Source organism: Lathyrus oleraceus, chromosome 1 (assembly GCF_024323335.1).
Source record: "Lathyrus oleraceus cultivar Zhongwan6 chromosome 1, CAAS_Psat_ZW6_1.0, whole genome shotgun sequence".
NCBI classification, from domain to species: Eukaryota; Viridiplantae; Streptophyta; class Magnoliopsida; order Fabales; family Fabaceae; genus Lathyrus; species Lathyrus oleraceus.
This window is the reverse complement of record NC_066579.1, coordinates 58,050,289-58,071,270: the sequence shown is the minus strand read 5'-3', so window position 1 is coordinate 58,071,270 and position 20,982 is coordinate 58,050,289. Positions and strand designations below refer to the sequence as shown.

At 36.2% G+C, this 20,982-nt stretch overlaps 1 protein-coding gene across 1 annotated transcript in view; it reads left to right on the top strand.

Annotated features, from left to right (window-relative positions):
• The window catches only part of LOC127091238 (uncharacterized), a 56,288-nt gene extending 37,944 nt beyond the window's left edge, over positions 1 to 18,344 (top strand). The window contains exon 3 of the mRNA XM_051029822.1: positions 18,216 to 18,344. Within this exon, the coding sequence (XP_050885779.1) occupies positions 18,216 to 18,344 (129 nt within the window). The remainder of the gene's footprint in view (positions 1 to 18,215) is intronic.
• The last annotated feature ends 2,638 nt before the right edge of the window (positions 18,345 to 20,982 follow it).

Here is a 20,982-nt window from a genome sequence, read left to right as displayed (position 1 = left end):
ATTTCATTTGACTCTTATATATGATAAAAGGTTATTGATGTATTGAATGATATTTTTGCCCTAAGTTGAATATTAGATTTGAGTAGTTGTTGAAAGAGATTATTTAAGTCTTGACATAAAATATATTTTCAAGTAGTGAATGAGTTGTAGAAATAGATTTATCCACTACTCTTCTTTTGTATCAACCATTAAAGATTGCTATATTGATAGTTAGGTGGAGAAATCGTCTAAAGATTAATATAGTGATTATCATAATATCATTCAGACATAAATGATATTGAGAGGATACTTGAACATCATCAATAATCTTAAGTCTATATAGTTGTCACAAGGAATCATAAGCAATTTGAATAGTGAACTTCAATCTTGCCAATCATTTTACATTTGATTAAAACTATTTTATTGTTTTAGTGACATTTTACTCAAAAGATACTTATCAAACAAAACAACTTGGTTACATTTTGAGCTTATAACAATTTGGATTATAGAACGGCGGTAATAGCAACTAATCTCTGTGGATACGATATTAAAATATTTGCCGAAAATATACTTTTCAACACTTACGCTTGTGGACTAGAAATGTGAAACTTTGAGTAGTGACTTAGGAATTAACGCTCTATTACATTGCCTAATCTTACTTACGTTGGTGGATTAGGGATAGAAAACTATGAGTATAAATTAGTGAGCTATATACCAAGGGATTGAGTATAGAGGTTTTGTAAATTCTCAGTGGGATTATAGTGACGATATCATTCATTTAATGCATCGAACATCAACAATAGAGAAATAAGGGATTCTATACATAACTTGATCGCTTTCGCATTTTTATCAGAACATTTTATTTTATTTTTGAATTTGAAACCTGAAAACCCCCTTATTTACTATTTTATATGCATTGCACAATGTTTTTATGTTATGTTATGTTCTCGTTTGAGATGCTTTTAGATAGTTCACGATCCTTTGGTGTTGAGACTTTCATGTCAAACTTTATATTTATATTCCGTTGCATTAATAGTCGTTATATTTTGTTGAAGATTATGTTTTGGTGAAACATGTGTAATATGCTATATGTTGAATTATTTTATTAAATGTCAGGTTGAGAATTAGGGTGTTACATACTTCACCTTCCAGACCTTGTTGCTTTTACTTTTCGAGACGAAGAAATCATCTCTTTCAGTGAAAGAATCCACTTTGTGCAACAAGTTACTCCATATTTCCATAGCCTTACTTCGATGTTGCTTTTTCTTTGTTCTCTTGGTTTTTGGACTAGAACTTTGAGTTTTTTTACTCGAAAATGCTAGTGATATGACACCATTTAAAAGGTTATTCTTGAGACTTTTTCTGGTGGTAGTCTTGGGATTTTGCTTTCCACATATGTTTTGATCATGCCTACTTGATAGTGATTACCTTTTTCTCATTCTTACTTCCCGTTTTCAAGCACATTCAAAGTTATTTCATCTTCATAAACATTTAAATTGAGTGCACCTTTTACCATATCGATATTGCATTGACTTGTAAGCAAGAATGGTCGACCAAGAATGAGAGGTGTCTCTTCATCTTCAAGCATGTCCACAATCACAAAATCAATCGGGAAGCTAAACTTTTCTATCCCATATGAATTATTTGTGGAGTGATATGCAAAATTTAAACTCATCTTTGTATCAATGATCATTCCAATACTAACCTTTTACCAGAGGGATTTGTTACTTCGGATGACGGAGCCTTTTCCTGAACTTTCTCCTTGATCATCCAGCCCTCAATCCTTTCCAATCTCTCGGCCATGGCTTTCTGCCCCAAGGCAAGCTCTTGCACAACACTGAACAAATCCCTCACCATCTCTTTCAGTTCGAGGATGTCGGCGTTGGGAAGATCCATCAGTTTGGATTTGCTGAGTCTGGGAGGGTATCTGGGCGGAAAAGTTGTGCGCACTGGTTAGACCGATACCTGCAAAACAGCAAACAGGTTAATATGCATGAATGCAACGTCTGTCCATATGAGGAAGATTCTGTCCTTCGATTCTGGTTTCATCGAGACAGATAATATTTCATCAATAACATTCTGACATCCAGATGTCTCTCAACCAGATTCTCAATCCATAATACTCCCCACATGGCTAGACGTAGTTCAGGTGCAGATGAATGCAAAATGAGAATGATGCAGATGAATGAATGCAATGCATTGTGCCATCTTCCAAGTCATCTGATCATCTATTGCTCTGAATCACAGCTCGGATCTCTGAACCGATCACAACCATCTGAGGGAACATGTAACCACAAATCCGACTCAAGGATTCCGAAATAAACGGAAGACAAATACATCATCATCATCATCAAACCATCTCAGATCAGATACCCATAACCATCTGAATCGGCCCGGGGAATCCTAAAATAAACGGATCCCCACTGATAAATAACTCGGACAGCACTCCGACGTCTCGGAAATAAACGGCCATAAATCCGACTTATAAATAAGACTCTGATCAACGGAACCAAAAGTCACCATCAAAGTCACCATCTGAACATGCATCTGAAAGAATCACCCTCCCCTCACAGGTAAATTCTAATCAGGTCATCCTAAGGCGGATAATAGTCTCGACAATCGGGCAGAGATACTCAATGGGTTTGCCCTTTCGGGTGTGCCATTGTAGCTCTCCTGAGATCGTCTAAACCAAAGATCCGGGAAATGATCGGTCACCAGAGTCAACAGTTCAGATGAAGTAACTCAACCAAAGTGGAATACCCACAGAGGCAAGCACTATCAAATGAACCTCGTCCGGCTTGTGGTACATCATGCTGCCAGGCACATATTGACCTAACATGAAGGAGGCAACATGAGACCACACTAGTCCTAGGTGTATACTCGGGCCTGGGTTTTAGCCCCACTCAGAACACCCACCCCCAAACAGAGGAACCACCTGCACAGAGGACGGCAACATGATAGTATGATGCATGCAGACATTTATGCAAATATATACACTGTTAGAATAATAAATGCAATAAATAAAACAAAACAAGCAACCTAAACTATCCTAGAACGCTAGGAAGGACTCGCTTAGGGAAGATGGACCAGCACAGGTCGACATCTTGTGAAGGTCCCCAGCAGAGTCGCCAGCTGTCGCATCCGCGAAAAAACAACCGGCGGGCTAAAACAAAAACAACACAGAGCCGCCACTGCGCGTTATTTATCCCAAAATAGGGAAAGGAAACGCTCAGAGAAACCTGGAAAAAGCAGGGTCTCGCGACCAAAGAGAAAGGGTAAGGGAGTCGGTTACGCAAGGGGAAGGTATTAGCACCCCTCACGTCCGTCGTACTCGACGGGATCCACGTTCTAAGAAAGAAAAGGTTGCTAAAACATCATACACACACACACCGAAGACAACACAGGTGGGGTTAAGAGGAAGAGAGCTCGATAGGACGTCGCATCCTATGCCTACGTATCTCGTCTGGAACGAGAATCAGAGCTGCCGTAGTTCGGCTCACGCACGCCAAACAAGCAAACACAAACACAGACAAACATGGAGCCTGAATGCCAATCACTGGACTTACATCAGCATCCGAACCAAAACACGCACAAAACGGCAAACGTGGAGCCCGACCGCCAATCACTGGACTTACGTCAGCATCCGAACCAAACACACAATCAAGAAGATAACAAGCAAACACACACAAAAAGAAAAAAAGGTGCCCGGAGAGACCTCGCACGGTCTCCTGCCTACATACCTCGTCTGGAACAAGGATCGGGGCGATGTAGTTCCCCCCAAAGGGGGAGAAAATCTAGCCAGAAACCAAGGGAAAACACACTACCAGGGAGCTGTACTCGAGCCTAGTGTTGTCATGCATCATTGCCCTACGTTGAGGTTTCTACCTACTTGCACAACTGCAAGCTAATCCTATCCAGGAAGAAAGCAAGCATACAAGCATACAAGCAAACAGAGCAAACAAATATTCACAAAGCACACACTATAACCAGTCAAGTGGGCTCAAACAATGGGTTTGACTGCCTCAGCAAGTCATCTGTACATGGGTATTGCTCGCTCTTAACCTTGCCATTGAGGGGCTAAGGTGAAGCAGATGAAAGGTGAGTGAAGATTAGACTTCACAGCTCTTATCCCTGACCAGGGAGAGCTTCAGACAAAGGAGCGTGGGTTACAGAATGGAGGGACCCTTCTACGCTCAAAGACTCTGACTCGGTTGTGCAACAGCACAAGATCTTGGGTTTGTGTCCCAATGCATCAACACACAGCCGTGTGAGCAGAGGGACGACTCACAGAATAGTGGGGGATAGATTGCATATCCCTTTGATCCACCAATTGCCTCATAGAGGTCTTTACCTGCTTGGCACAAATGTAAACAACCACAAACAACGCCTCTTAAGGAGGACTTCAGACAGTTGCCTGGCCAAGTAACAGGCCAGGTCTTCCAGACTACATGAAGAATAGAAGTCCTACCTCAAGTGGTTTAAAAATCAAGCAGTAGCAAGCAAGTTCTTAAAGAACTGTAAGCGACTAAATGTACCTGAAATCAATCAAGTATCATCAGTACTCAGACAGACAAACAATAAACAACAAATGTTAATCTATACAGACAACACAAGTTAATGCACACAAATGCAAGCTATAAGCTCAAGCTCAAGCATCACAACCTACAAAACAAAGACATGTTAGTAGACAACATCAAACAAACTCAATTTTCACTTTTCAATTTCCTTCTTAAGCCTTTTGCACTTTTAACCTGAAAAGTCAAACCAAATGTGAGAAACTAGACCACTAGGCCAAGCCTAGGGTCCAAAAGGGAGAAAAATTTCTAAACAGCAAGGAATGTTCAACCAAAATCAAATTAAAACAAATCAAAAGCAAATGCAATTGGTCCCATGCTCATACCATTCACCAATATCATTTCATGCACAATTTGGCATCAAACATGCAATTTGCAACTTCAATTAACCAAACAGAACTATCTCACTCAAAAGCATACCAAAACAATTCCAAAAATCCTCATATAGTTCACATCTAAACAGGACACAATCAACAAGTAGCATGTCAATTTTCAGCTCAATTGGACAAAAGGAACTAGGTCAATAAAAATCAAGAAATCCAGACACAATTATTCAAGCCAATTCATAGCACCAACACATGCATTCACTTCAAAAATTCACAAAACAGTGACAACATATAAGAAACGAATGGGACCAAAAGCATGATGTCCTACAATGTGTCTACAATCAGCACACCAAATTTCACATTTATCCAAAACCATATGAGAATTTCACAAACAATATACAAACATGTGTCACACAATGTTGCAAAATGAGCATACAGTGAAGAAAATTATCAATTAATTGGAAAATGCCATAGAAAAATCCAGAACAATTCACATGTTATCTTGACATACCAATGATCATTCATGCAAAATTTCAATCTAATCTAACAATCATAGGTCATGCAAATAAATTCAGAAACTTGACCTAGCTAGGTGTGACACAAATTGTCACACCTAGATTCAAAAAATCATATCTCAATCATCACGTATCCAAAAATCACAAACTTTACATGGAAATCACCATCAACATGTCCAGAATGAGCACAAAAAATTTCAGGAATTTCTTTTAATGTATGAGCATTTCACAATGAAAATGGAAACATGTATACAATTGTGTCACATTCTACAAACCCTAGCCATTTTATTTCTCCATCCATGCAAAAAATTCCAAAAAAAATGTCCATTAAATTCTACACAATTTCATGAGTATGGCACAAAAAGTTTCACTCAAATTGGATCAAAAATGAAGGAGTTATCAATTTTTGAAGTTTATGTAATTAAATGGAAAACAAGAAAAAATGAAATAGAATAATTAAATAAATAAATGGCGCCAGTGGCATTTTTGAAAATAACTTGGACTTCCTCAAAACGACGCCGTTTTGAGCTTAGGAACGAAATGTTTCTATTGGTCCACACAGGCGGTAAACACGAATTCAAACGGGCATTGCAAACATGAAGATCAAACGCTCAAAATTTCCAGAAATCTTCATCATTTTTCCAGAAATGGCAAGAACATCAAGAACAATGAATCTCAACAAAAATCATCATGCGTATAACCAATGGAAAGGTCTAAACAAGAGGATCACGAATATGTACATGATTTATCCTAATTCTAACTACATCTCATGGATCGACCAAATTAGGTTTTAACATCAACTCTTCAAATCGGAATATCTCTCTCTACAATCAACCATTCCAAAAACTAAAGGCATCATGATCATCTATGTTGAACACACTACAAAACGCATACAACAATTAAAGGAATCATGAGGTTCGATTTGGCACCTTAATTCGAAGACAGTGAGGAATCTCGATGTTACAAGGCGTGGCTGGCAAAACAGATGAAGCACGAAGCTCAGGAAGTTGATTGGAACTTGTATTTCAGCTCAAGCACGATCTAGATGTGAGAAATCTTCAAACTCCATTGTTGAGCATGGTGTGAACAGTTGCGAATCTTGATGGTTCTCGCTTCAATTCACCAAAACAGATGGAGATTATGATCTATGGAAGATGAAACAACAAAAACCAAGCCAAATGATGAAGAATTCGTGGAGTTTTGATGAATTTGGTTGATGAAGGTTCTTGATGAATTTGGAGAAAAATGGAGGGAAAAGTGGTTACACCTTGAGAATTGTGATTGTGATCCAAAGTTAGTTATGATTAATGTTATATACTTCCACTTAATCCATCTCTTAATCACAAATTAACCAAAATGATGTAATTAGCATAATGTGAAATTTACAAAGCAAGGGCAAAAATGTCTTTTCACCCTGGGGCCCATGACAGTTGTATGACAGCTCACACACTCTCCAAATTCCATTTGTGGTGTGTTGCAACTTGTCTCATGGCAATTGGCTTTGTGTAACTCATTTTCACTATGTTATGCCACATCTTGCATTTTCAAGTGAAGTTTAAAAATGATTTAACCAAATATTGAACTTTTCAAGCTTATGACAGTTCAAACCATCTCCAATTGGCATATGTGAGGTGTTGCAAAAACTCCCATGCCAAAATTCCCATTATTTCTCAACTTGGACCATTTTGCCCTTGGATCTTTAACTATACACTTGAAATTTGAGCTTTTGCATTGACCATTTTTGATGAATTCCAATTATGCACCATGAAAGTACATGTCAAATGGAGTTTGCACATAAAAAGATCACTTAATTTGGACACTCCATGTGGAAGTTATGCCCCTCTGATTATGGGTCATTTTTGAAATTGAATGGACCATAACTTGCCAACCATACATGAGATTTTCAAGTTCTTGGACTTTTTGGAAAGGTGAGAGCAAGCTCTACAACTTTCATGTTGAACAAATTTTCATTTGAAGCTTCCTTGGACATGTAATTTTGTGGTCAAAACCTTTCCATTTTTGGAAACTTCCATTACAAGTCACTTTCTATTTTTGGCAATTTTTGTTCTGACTTTATTTTCTTCATTCTTGAGCTTTGCCATGTCAAATAACACTTGTTCCAACATGAATGAAGTGTATCCAACTCTCTCCCACCTCCAAATCCATAAAATCAAGCACAGTTGACCACAGTTGACTTTTTCAACTGATAGATGAATCTGGCAATGCACTGATCAATCTGAGCCCCAATCCTCTGATGAAATGGCTCAAGGATGAACCCCTAGCCTCAATAAGCTCCATATAATCACATGAAATGATCCCCATCTCCATCATAGACCCCATCTCCCAGCCATGCCCTGATTGGCCCAATACAACCGATTAGGGTTGACCAGTGGTCAAAACCCTAATCTCAAGGAATCTTGATCAAACACTTGATGATGACAAACCATGATGATGATGATGAATCATTTCAAACAAGATAAGGACCAATCTCCTTGAGAATCACAAAACCCTAATTTGGACCTCCACATCCTCAGATGATTAATGACCAGTCCAATGAAACCCTAGCTTGCACATGACCTCCTATCTTCTGATCAAGACTTGTGAGGATGACTTGCACAATGTAACCACATGATATGCAATATGCAATGCCTAATGACTTAAAAATGATATGCAATATGTTAAGCTAGTCCCAAGAGAGGAGGGCAAATTTTGAGGTGTTACAGTTGTGCATCTACCATACAACTCCAAATGTTCATTTACAACGATGACATCAATAATCTTCTTGATACCAATGGCTATTGTAAAATTTGATAAGCCATCAACAATTGTATCAATCAGTTGTTTATATGAGATTGTTAACAAACATTTTCATTTGTCCAGTTTTATCTAACTTGTGTGTAGGACAAGCAATAATGAGCCTTTTGAATATGTTATATGCACTACCTAGTGATTCACCCTCTCTTTGTTTGAACTTTAGAATTTCATATCTTTTTATGAGGAAAACTGAAGCAGGAAAATATTAATTTATAAAAGTTGTTTCTATCTCTTCCCAAGTAGTGATGTTATTTGCTGGAAGTGAATAAAACCATTATTTTGCATCCTCTACTAAAGTGAAAAGCAACATTCTTAGTTTTTTTCTTTCTTTAGTATGCCTTTCTATCTCTAGAGTACTCATAGTAAAAAACCTTTGCATATGTTTGTTGGTGTCTTCATTGATTTTTCTTGTGGTAGGTCTCTTCTCGATTTGGCATATGGTGGTAGGATGCAGCTGAAAATCGGGAACATTCACCAGTTGGTTTATTATTGTCAATCGACCCCATGTGCATTTGTTCTTCCGTAATCACCTAATAATTTTCCAGGTGAATTTTTATCCATGACTTCCTCTTCTCCTTCTGACTCTATATTTGAATGGTTATAGTTGATTTCCTCTTGTTCTTCTAGTTTCTGCAACCGAGCTTTCCTGAGTTGAGCGTGTAAGGTTCTCTTGATTTTTGTGTTAAAAGGAAAACTTTATGAGGGTTTTCCTCAAATACAAATGTCAGAAAAAAGTTAGTGATAACAACAATAAAAGTAAAAACTGAAATAAAATTTTAGTTGCAGAGAAAGAAAATTGTAGCTAAATAAAACGATGAACTCTATAATCTTTGACAGTCCCCAAAAATGGCGCCAAAAACTTGATCGATAAATTAGCAAGTCTAATAATATGTCAATATAGTAATAATGGTAAATCCCAAAGTATCGATCTCAAAGACCGCATGATGATATAATGTTCAAGTTTTAATTTAGTTAAACAAAAGTAATTGAGGCTTTTAAGTGGTTTTTTTTCTTCAAAAGAGTAAATAGATTAAATCATAACAATGTAATAAAGTAGAAAATAATATAACTAAAGCATGCTAGGTATGAGGGTTTGAACCTGAATTCGTTAACAATCCAAATTGACCTTGTAACAACTTCCTTTATCCCTACTGATTACCGATTCTCAATGGTGTTTATTCCTAAGTCCTTAGTGAATAAACCTTTTAAACATTCAAATAACTCATATGTCCATAGTGAGTTATAGATAAAATTAAGCATTTAATTATCAAGAATATATCAGTTTCTATACGGTATCTCTAGCCCTAGGTGATATCTAATATAGAATACTACGATCAAGCATTATTGTTAAAAGTCCTTCCTAACAGATAACCATAAATCAATTCTCAATTTGACCAAGAGAGAAAGCATTAAAATCATACAAAAGTAAATCAGATAAAGATAAAATATAAATCACTATAAGGCTCAATTCATAAAAACCAACAAATTAAAGAACATGGACTCATCCTTAACATTAGAGGATTTAACTACTCATAGTAATAATAATCAATATTATAAAATTATCAAACACTACATAAAGATTAAAGATGAAGAGTCTTCAACAATCCCTTGAAGATGATGTTCCACCATGCTTCTAATGTGTTCTTCAACTCCTAATTCATTACTTATAGTTAAAAATCAAGAGTTCCCCTCAAAATATCACTTCCTCACATTTAATAATTTGAAACTAGGCTTTTTTCACTTCGGGCTCCCATACGCGTATTGGGCCCTTCATACGTGCATGACTTCATTTCCTGCACCTTATACATGTATTTAGCGCATTGGCAACATATTGATTGTTTTTCTTTGTTTCTTCTAATACACGTAAGGGTCCTTATTCTTGTTCTATTACATAATGATACACGTATAGGGTCCTTCATACGTGTATTAGCAGTGGATGTTTCCACTTGGTCTAATACACGTAAGAGGCAACGTATCTGGCCTGTTGAGCATTTGCATATGCGTATTGACCATGTCACACACGTATGGGCATATGTGCTTTGACTTTTGCTTCTTATGATTCAACTTTTGTGTTTTGGCTCAGACTTTGATCTGACCTCTTTTATCTTTTTCTCCCAACTTGTAAAACACATGAAAATATTCCCCAAAAGATAAAAAATATTAGGAATAATTTAAAACATTGACAATCATGGAAACAAAAAAATTATCCACTAAATTACTCAAACTGTATGAAAATGCAGATAAATCACATACCTTTAATGTTCAAATGATGATAAATACAACAAAAATGATGACTGATCAATGGGGGTTTTGTAATAGCAATATGGGGGTATTTTTAGGTTAGTCATCTTCTATCTCTCTTAGGGGAGAATGGTGAGCATGAAATGTTGCTTTCTTTGCATCTTATTATTATTATTATTATTATTATTATTATTATTATTATTATTATTATTATTATTATTATTATTATTATTATTATTATTATGTGCTTAGGTACAATGGTCCATGATATGTGATACCCTTTGAGCCTATTACAGATGAAGACAAATTTAACTCACATCCTTGGATAAATGATATTTATTTAGGCACTCCTTTAGTGTATTATGATTCGAAGGAATCAGATATTTTTGAAGTTGTTAATGAAGTAAGAGGTTCTCTAATGCTTATAAAATTAGTATCCTGACTTTCACAAATAAAATATGTCAAGATTTCTCCCATCATTTCTTCCTAATGTTGACATATACTTTTGATAGATGGAAATTTTTATGCCATTTATTACCTTGGAGCGAGAAGTCCTTTGTTATTTGGCAATACCACATTCATAGTTACACCTCAATTGATGGGCCTTCATTCAAGCTTTCTTATATGTATGTTGATATTTAGGATGAGAGGCATCGATTAAGGTTTTTTTCCTCTTTTTTTTTGGTTTCTTGAGAAAGTTTGGCTTCTCCTTATGGTTTAGTCCACTTTAACAATCCTCGAAAACGTTTGAGGTCTTCACTAAATCCTTGGAGAAAATGTAAGTTTTGTTATGTGCTGGTTGAGCATGTTAACCATAAGACCTGCTCAAATATATGCAGTTGTGAAGTGGAGGTCCTGGATGCAACCCATGAACTTGGACTTCCAAGGTGTTGGAGTCAGGATGTTTTTTGTCGTATGAAAATAAGTCTTTCTTTCAAATCATAAGATATTTCTTGAGAAAATAATGAGACTATTGATGTCATACAACATTTTATTGGCGGCTTTAATAAGATCTCCTATTACAACCGTAAATCTAAATATCATAAGATTAGGATATAGTATGTTGACACATGATCCCTTTTTTATGTTGTGGACTGGTGTCATTATGAGTTTGATGGGTGTGTTCGAAGATCTTATGGTTTCTCCCTTTCATGGCCAACTTGCTATTTTTTTACAAATTTTTACTTGTTTTATTTTTGAAAATAATATGGCATTCTATGATAAACTAAATGCTTTAAAGAAGTATCATGCTTAAGCCATGGTGAAGACCACTCAAGCCAAGTCAAATCGAGGAAATCTAGTTATCATTGACGAGGAAAGTCCCTTAATGGAGGCTACTGATATGGTGATTGTTTACTCTCCAACCATATTTCTAACCTCAAAAAATATACAAAACTCAATTGCTAATGGTTACGAGGAATGTAATATCTTGTCAGTTTTGGCTAGTCCTCTTCAGACTTCTTTCGATTGATTCCTGATGTTGATTGCAAGTTATTGACCGACAGGGGACCTTTTGGTCATCAAAAAGCCTGTAGTGTTATATTTTTGAAAGTCCCCAAACAGGGGTGATATGAGGGTTCCCTCTCCGCGAAGTGACGTCATGCACCACCTTTGAAGTGCGGGGACTCGTCCTCCTAATAATAAGACACGTGCATTATGCTAGAATCTCTCCATAAGGCATGCGTACTGAGTCATACCACGACTTCCTAAAGAATAGATAGTCAATAACCTTCCTCATTAAAGGGGGAATAGTTACAACCTCCTAAGGTTTCCTAATTTTTAGGACTTAAAGGCCTCCATAAATACATCCCCCATAACGGGACAAGGATATATCATAACCTACAACAATACCTAAAGCAACATGCTTGTATACATAACTTCTTACCTCACATAAGTTGGTCCTCTAAAACCACCATAAAAGGCTTATTGTCTCTGTGGGAAAGCCTTAACCACCCTAAAATTTTATAAACCTACTAAGTCCTCTAAGTATTTGTTACCCTTGTAGGAACACCACACACATATGCAATTTTTTACAAGTACAGTTGCACCCACCATGGGTGACACCTACTTCATCACAATCACCTTACTCATTATTACCCCCACTCTTATACCTAGCCATCATCATATATGGTTAACAGGAGAGTTCCATCCCATACGCTGGAGGATACCAGTGGTAATAGTGATGCCAACACCTTGGCAGAAATGCAAGCTGCTATGGGCGAACTACGCCATCAGAACCAGACATCAGAGGATAATGTCCACATTATCATACATCAACATCAATAATCCAACCCCTAGAGGAGATGTAAGTGTTGGATCCCTAACCACTTTTGGGAGAAATATGGGAAGCGCCTGTCCCTAAAGGATTCATACCTCTCTCTCTGGCCAATTTTGATGGGCAAAATGATTCTTATGAGCATGTTGCCTCTATCAACACCCAAATGGCCATCATTAGAGCACCTGACTCCATGAAGTGCCAACTGTTTTCTGGAACATTCAAATATGCACCTTACGATGGTACATAGGTCTACCTTGAGATTTAAGAACCATCTATCACGAGCTAGTAAGGAAACTTGTGTATCATTTCGCTGCCAACTATCACAGAAAGATGTCAACCACCATCTTGTTCAACATATAATATGGTCTATTAGAGTTGCTGATGGATTATCTTACGTAGTTCAATGAAGCTACCATTATAATTGTTCCATCAAACTAAGAAATGTTCATGGAGGCGTTCCAGAATGGTCCGAAGGCGGGACACTTCAACGAGTCTCTCGCCCAAAAACCAACAGTTTCATTAGTAGAGGTGGTCACAAGGGTAAAATGTTACATAAAAGGCGAGGAGAGCAATAATGAGAAGAATGAATGAGACATTAATGAGCATGTCCCCAACACCAAAGGTTTACACCACCAAAAGAAGAATTATTACACCTCTTCCATCAAGGACAAAATTGCATTCAAGAGAGAAGGTAAGGCGATAAAGAGCTTCATACCTCTGAACTCTAGTCGTGAACAGATCTAGCATGAGGTTCTTCACGTGCACAACATCCTCGTGCCTCAAGATCTGAAGGCAAATGTAATGGATCATGAACCAGGTAGATGGTGTAAGTTCCACAAAGTCAATATGCATCACATCAAATATTGTTACCAACTCAAGAAAGAGATCGAGAGGTTGATCCAAGAGGGATACCTCAAGAAGTATGTGATGGACGATTAATCTTGTGGGAAAGACCAATTTAGTTCTCACTTGCGAGACGACGCAAGGAGTCTCAGGCCCGCCAAGGCGAAGGAGGCATCCCATGGCGAGGGAATCATAATTGTATGTGTAACACCCTAAACCTCGCACATAATTTATCACATAATTTAAATATAAAAGATAACCACGTAAGGTGTCACACATTCATAAAACACACGACCTGCTCAGTAACACGGGTCTAAACAGTAAATTTCAGTACACACATTCGTAATAAGGATGTTTACACGACATCCAACTTATCTGAATTGTACCTGGGATGCTTACACAACATCGACCTCATCTGATCGGTATCACATATTCATATAATAAGACATTCATAACCTGTCATCACATGCTCACTTCCATTTTAAAGTATCACATGCTCACTTCCATTTTAAAGTATCACCGCAACAAAATTATCATCAATAATTATGGAAGATGAAGTCAGTAATGACATTTAGTCTCAAACTTCAATTCTAATAACAAAATAAGAGATTTATAATTAATCAAGTCAACATCTTAAGAATGCTCAACAACAAAATCAGTCTTATGACTTCAACATAATCAAACATAAGGAATAAAACAAGTGTTTAACTCAACCTTGTGTTACATGATTAGAGCAACAAAATAAAGAAGTAACTCGAATATCTATCTTCCACTTAGTTCAACAATACTACTCCTGAGTATATGTACGATGCCCATGTAAAGGAAACATTCAAACATAAAGGGTGAGAATACACTTCAATAATTAACAGTGAAAACAAACAGGAGTAGATTATCACATAACAACCTACACATTACCGAATCAACACCAACATACTAAGTATTCTCATCCAACAAAATATCAACAACAATCAATACAAATGTAACACTTATGCAATATACTCAACACCGAGTTGACATGCATGTGGTACCAAATATGAATACTCAGGTTAATTTCTCTCCCCGATCCCCACCATAGGATCAGATTCCTTTTTGGAACCAAAGCACACCAAAATCGTTACCATCACCATAAGTAACACTTCACTGATTCCCACTGTAACCAACTACTCACACTCGATCCATACCATAAGACCAAGGCTCGCCAAAAATAATCGAAGTTTCGATAACATGAATGTATGGACTCCCATCATGCAATAACAACACATACACATTGACCCATCTTCTAACCGTATATGCCACCAGCAACATAATCAACATAAACATAGTATATGTATAATTAAATATGCAACATCTTTAACAGTCGCCATAATTATTCATCACCAAGCAACAATTAAATAACGTTAAAACAACAACAAATAACAACAAATAGTAGTAACTCAACAATTGTAACTTCATATGCATTTGATCATGTTACTTCACCAACACGATGATATATCACCATATAAACATAACGATTCGCTAACCGATCATACATGTCAGCACAAACATCCCCATAGTAGGCACATGACTACCTCTCAACTATTTCACCAAGCACTACAATGATGCAACTCTGAGCGTTAGCTTTCTAACGCTTCAAACGACACGTCATTTGGACAATCATATCAAAAGTTATGACGTAAATCGTCAGACAATTACACATGTAATTTCCGTCAATTATTCAGGTAATTTCCCCACATTCAACCTCTGAAAACATTACCATTTGATAGTATTTCACGTTATCTTTCCAACACTTTGAACCGCATCTCAATCCGAGTCATGAAAAACCAGTTATGATGAAAACCGTTGGGGCCAAAAAATCAGTACACAACAGTTGTAACTGATTACACCAAAGCACGCAATCGGTTACAGTCATGAAAATTTCAAAAAAACTTATCAGTTCAGATGTAACCGGTTACACCAATGCGTTAACCGGTTACCACTGTACATAAACGGAAAAAAGCGTAATTTTCACTGTTGGAGGCCTTCTGGACCTCCGATTTTGATTCCGTAAAAAACCCCGATCTCAGAATTCGACATACTACACGTATTCAATGATTAAAACAGAAAAATTTCACAATAATTCACATATTGACATCAGCAAAATCATTTAATCTCATCAATTCATGTTTACCCCAAACCTTCCAAACCCTCAAACATGGTGGAAAACATTTGACATCTCAAAACAGAAAATAATGAACATATAATAGCAACAAAGTTCATATTAAATTCATCATACAACAATAATTATTACAAAAAATTTAGAATCAAGCATTATAACACCTAATCCTATTGGAGGTCAAAGACTCCTCATTCTATCCCTCATGCTTAAACGCCCATTAAAGAAGCAATCTCCCCCTTACCTTAATTCCTAATAGCACTTTTTGTAAAATTCAGGTTTTATTGATCCTTCTTCCACAACTCCTAGCCTTCTCCCTATTCTCCCTTGCCTCTTTCTCTTTTTTTTCCTTTCAATTTTCTACATACCGATTCAAAAAGTTCTTAAACTTAGGTTAGACTCTTAACTTTTATCATTAGGATAATCTTTCTATAATCAAAATTCTGATCCAACTCTTATCCCTCTTACTCCTCACTCCCTTCCACTTCTCATAATTTCTCTTTTGGTCTCTATTTTCTCATTATAATTAAATAAATCAAGTGAATTACTAATATTTAAATATTAAAATACTAATATTCTAGATTTAATCTAGTTTTCTCCATACACTCAACAATGCTAACCACACTCCCTCTAACACTTATTTATTTAGTTAAACCATAATAACTAAATAAATTACATACAATTATAATTAAATAAAATACTGAAAATTATCATAAATCACCAATAGTTCAAAATAAAACAATTAATAAAATTGGAGTGTTATAGTGCATCACACACTCGACTATTGTAGGGGGATTTGCTAGAGGCGGGAGACTAGCTCTGCTCGTAGTAAGTACACTCGCCAAAAAAATCCTAAATATAGAAAACCTCTCAGTGTTGAAGATGAAGGTGAGCCTGAGACGTTAAAAGCCATAATTGCCTTCTCTGGGAAGGACACAACTGACAACCATCCTCACAATAACGGCCCCATGGTTATTACGGTTAGATGTGATGAATGAGAGATCAAACAAATTCTCACAGGCCAAGGAAGTTCTGCGGATATTCTATATTGGGACACGTTTGAAAGACTCCACCTAAACCTAGAGGACTTAAAGCCATTTAAGGGCTCACTAGTTGGATATTCTGAAGAATTGATGCAAGTGATACACTGTAAAGACCATCTTTGGAGAGCAGGATCAATCCAAAAAATTAAGGTTAAATACTTTGTTATTGATGTCTCTTCTTCTTACAATATGATTATAAGGCGTCTAACTTTTAATCAGCTAGACGTCGCTTTGTCGACTTTGTATTTGTGTATGAAGTACCTGATATCTAGAGGGAGAGATAAAGTTATATTGGAGAGCATGACATTGCTAGGAAATGCTACGTATGGAGCCTCAAGCTCAAAAGGGTTTGTCCTTTATGCGCGAACACCATGAAAGTGGGCTCACGAATAAAGCCACCATGAAAGGCTTGTAAAGGCGAGGAGGTCCCCCTTAAGCTAGCGAGGAAGTCAAAGACTGACTACCCAGAAAAGACACCCATTGGTGTTATTTTCTCCATTGTCATTTGTTTGTTTTCTTTGCTTTCGTTTAAGTATTTTGTGTGTGCATTTTTTTACCTATGTACCTAGTAAGGGGTCAAGGGTTTTTAATGAGGCCCCTCATTTTATTATTTTGTAGAATATGCACTTGTCGTCTATTCTCCTTTTTGCATGAAACATAAAGTTTCTAGAGAGGATTGCCCTTAGAGGCGATCAAAATGCTGAATCCCTAAGAGGGGTCCTTGTCGCCCTTGGGAGGCGACCAAAATGCTTGATCCCTATGTGGGATCCTCGCTGCCCTATGAGGGGTTTAAAAAGTTGGATCTTAAGTAGGATCCTTGTCGCCTTTAGAGGCGATTGAAATGTTGGATCCTTAAGTGGGATCCTTGTCACCCTATGAGGCGATAAATAGGCAATCAAAATGATAGATCCCTAAAGTGGGATCCTTGTCGTCCTAGAGGCGATCAAAATGTTGGATCCTTAAGTGAGATCCTTGTTGCCTTATGAGGAGATCAAAATGTTTGAACTATAAGTTGGATCCTTACCGCCCTCGGAGGTGATCAAAATAATGAGTATCCAAGAGGAACCCTTGAAGTCCTTAGAAGCAATAAATTATTGAAAGTAATCCTTACTATTCTCCTTGCAAGGGAAACGATAGGCATAAGCTCTGCCTTGTAAGGGTATGATATTAACAAATACCCTCAATCAAGGTCCATACAAAAATCATATAGAAATGGCTATAAAGGAATTAACAGTAAATGTCATTAATATAAAAGACGCCCTAAGGGGCGCCATTGTCTTGGTAATTACAAAAAGCCATCGATAGGGCAAAGAAATATAATGAAAGTCCATTAGGAGTCAAGAATGGTGCTTGATACATTCCATGACAAGTAAAACCTTAATAGTATGGTGAAATGTCAAGAGATGAATGTTTTCTATTTGTTTCATGTTCTACATTATGGTTGTAATAGATTTTGTCCAAGCTTAATAAAGCAATTGTTTCTCTTTCATGTCCTCATACTCATGATGACGAGTTTCCATTGCACCACCTAGAAAGTCTTCTAATTGTGGATATGAAGTTGGTATCATCACTAAAATAATCATGAAAGTAATCATTCAAATGGGTCATAAGAAACCAATTTATTTCTATCTACTATCATAGTATAAAGATCCTACAATTTAGACCTCGATTGTTGGAAGAGTTATTTCTGGAAACAATTACTGTTTTTCTTTAGGGTCCATTTGGGAGTTGTTTTTTTGGAAGAAAATTTTTTGGAGAGTTGCGTGTATATCTTGAAATGCTTGTGATATTTTTATAAATTTTAAGAAACAATGTAGTACATTAACATACAAAATCATATTGTTTTTTTTTTAACTTTTTAGAAATATAATACATATTTCAAGATATAGACATAACCTTATAACCTTACAAAGCTTTTCCCTAAAAAAAATCCCAAACAAACACTTAAAGAACCTTGTACCTGGAATTATGTTTGACTCACGCTTCATACTCCAACTTTGTCCATTATAATTCGATTCCCTAACAACACAATTGCTGCTACATAATTCTAAAGTGCCAAAGACAAGAAGATTATCTTTATCAGAAAAAGCACATGCTCTAATAATGTGCTTATGCTCAAAAGAATGTAGCCTATCTCCCAGCAATGCGTCCAAAACTTTTCTACATAAAATCAAAGGATATATGTGTCAATATTGATCAAATTGCAATTACATTAATATCAAAATGCAGTTACTTGCTTGATATGATTGTAATAATCAAAGAATAATGCAAGTAACTGTTACAAATAAGTAGGTTTTGATGACGAGGAAATGATAACTAGGAGAAACCGAAAATAATCAAAGAAATCTAGCTTGAAGGAATTAATAGTCATGTTGGTTGTTTGAGAAAAAAAATAACTAAAGGATTGTGAGTGCAACATAATCCCACATACTCATTATTCATAGCAGCCCATAATTCCCAAACTTGGAAACTGGTGTATAAAAATATATTCCTCCAGTGGATTTTAATGGTTTTGCTTCTATAAATATGATTGCTCAAGTACTAAAGAGAGACTTATGTTTCACATTATTTTGTCTTTAAATAATATTGGTATTTATATTGGTCACAATTACTTGAAATATTATTTTCTTGTGGATTGAAAGAATGCTGAAATGATTTAGGTCTTAAATTCAAATAATTTATTTTAAAATTTATATTAATTAATTTTTTAATAATTTCAAAAAAAACTTAATTAATATTACATAATTATTAATTAATTTTATAAAAAATATTAGTTAATACATTATCCTTATCAGCTCAATAAAAATAATAAAATATTTTTTTTACTCATCGCTTCACATCTTGTCACGTTTGCAAATGTGGAGAGGATCCATCAAAGAGTTTTAAAATATGAGATTAAAATTAGAAGTTTTTGAAATCAAACAAACCCAATAAAAAATCGCAAATCAAACCAAATTAAATTGAAATCGTAAAAAACCGTATTTGATTCGGATGTATTTGAGACATTTTTTAACAAAACGGCGCTGTTCGGTTTTGTTTGCGATTTATATTTTGCAAACCGAACTAAATCAAACCAAATTGTATTATTTTACAACTCAAACTTCATTTATCTCACATCCAATCTATTACTCAAATCTATTATGCATTAACCCAACAATTACGAACAATTTTCTCTACTCACACTTAAGATTTCAATTTCAACCTTCTCAAACCTCTCATAATAGTATCGCTCATTCTTTTCATCTTTTTTATCAAAGGCATAAACCACTGCTAACAACTCCTTCTCGGTAATAGCTTCTCTCTCCGTTGTCCTAAAACTGCCCCCACAACAATATCACTGGCATCACACATAACCTCAAACGGGAGAGACCAATCTGGGACAATCACAATTAGTGCCGACACTAATTTGTTTTTTAATGTCTCAAAAGCTTCGGCATACTCTTTATCGAACACAAAAGCCTTATCCTTAACCAATAAAGTGGTTAGAGGTTTGGCTATCTTAGAGAAATTTGTTATGAACCTGCGATAAAAACCTGCATGTCCTAAGAAACTCCTTATACCTTTTTCGTTTATCGAAGGTGGAAGTTTTGATATCACCTCAACTTTTGCTTGGTCAACTTCAATTCCCTTGCGAGAAATTTTGTGACCCAAGACTATACCTTCGCGCACCATGAAATGACACTTCTCCCAGTTCAGAATCAAATTAGTTTGCTAGCACCTGTCTAAAACAAGAGAGAGGTTAGTCAAACAATTATCAAAAGAAGAACCAAGGACAAAAAAATCATCAATGAACACTTCCATATGCTTTTCAAGCATGTCAGCAAAAATGGAAGTCATTCATCTTTGGAAGGTGGTCGGTGAATTACACAACCCGAATGACATTATTTTATAAGTAAACACACCATAGGGACATGTGAATGCTATCTTCTTTTGATCTTCTGGAGCAACTGCAATCTGATTATACCCGGAGTATCCATCTAGAAAATAGTAGTAATCATGACTAGTTAGCCTTTCCAACATTTAATCAATGAATGGGAAAGGGAAGTGGTATTTCCTTGTCCCAATGTTTAACCTCCTGTAGTTAATACATACTCGCCAACCTATAACCGGCCTTGTAGGAATTAGCTCATTCTTCTCATTTCTGACGATGATGGTTCCCCCCTTTTTGGGCACCACATGCACCATACTCACCCATGAGCTGTCAGATATGATATATA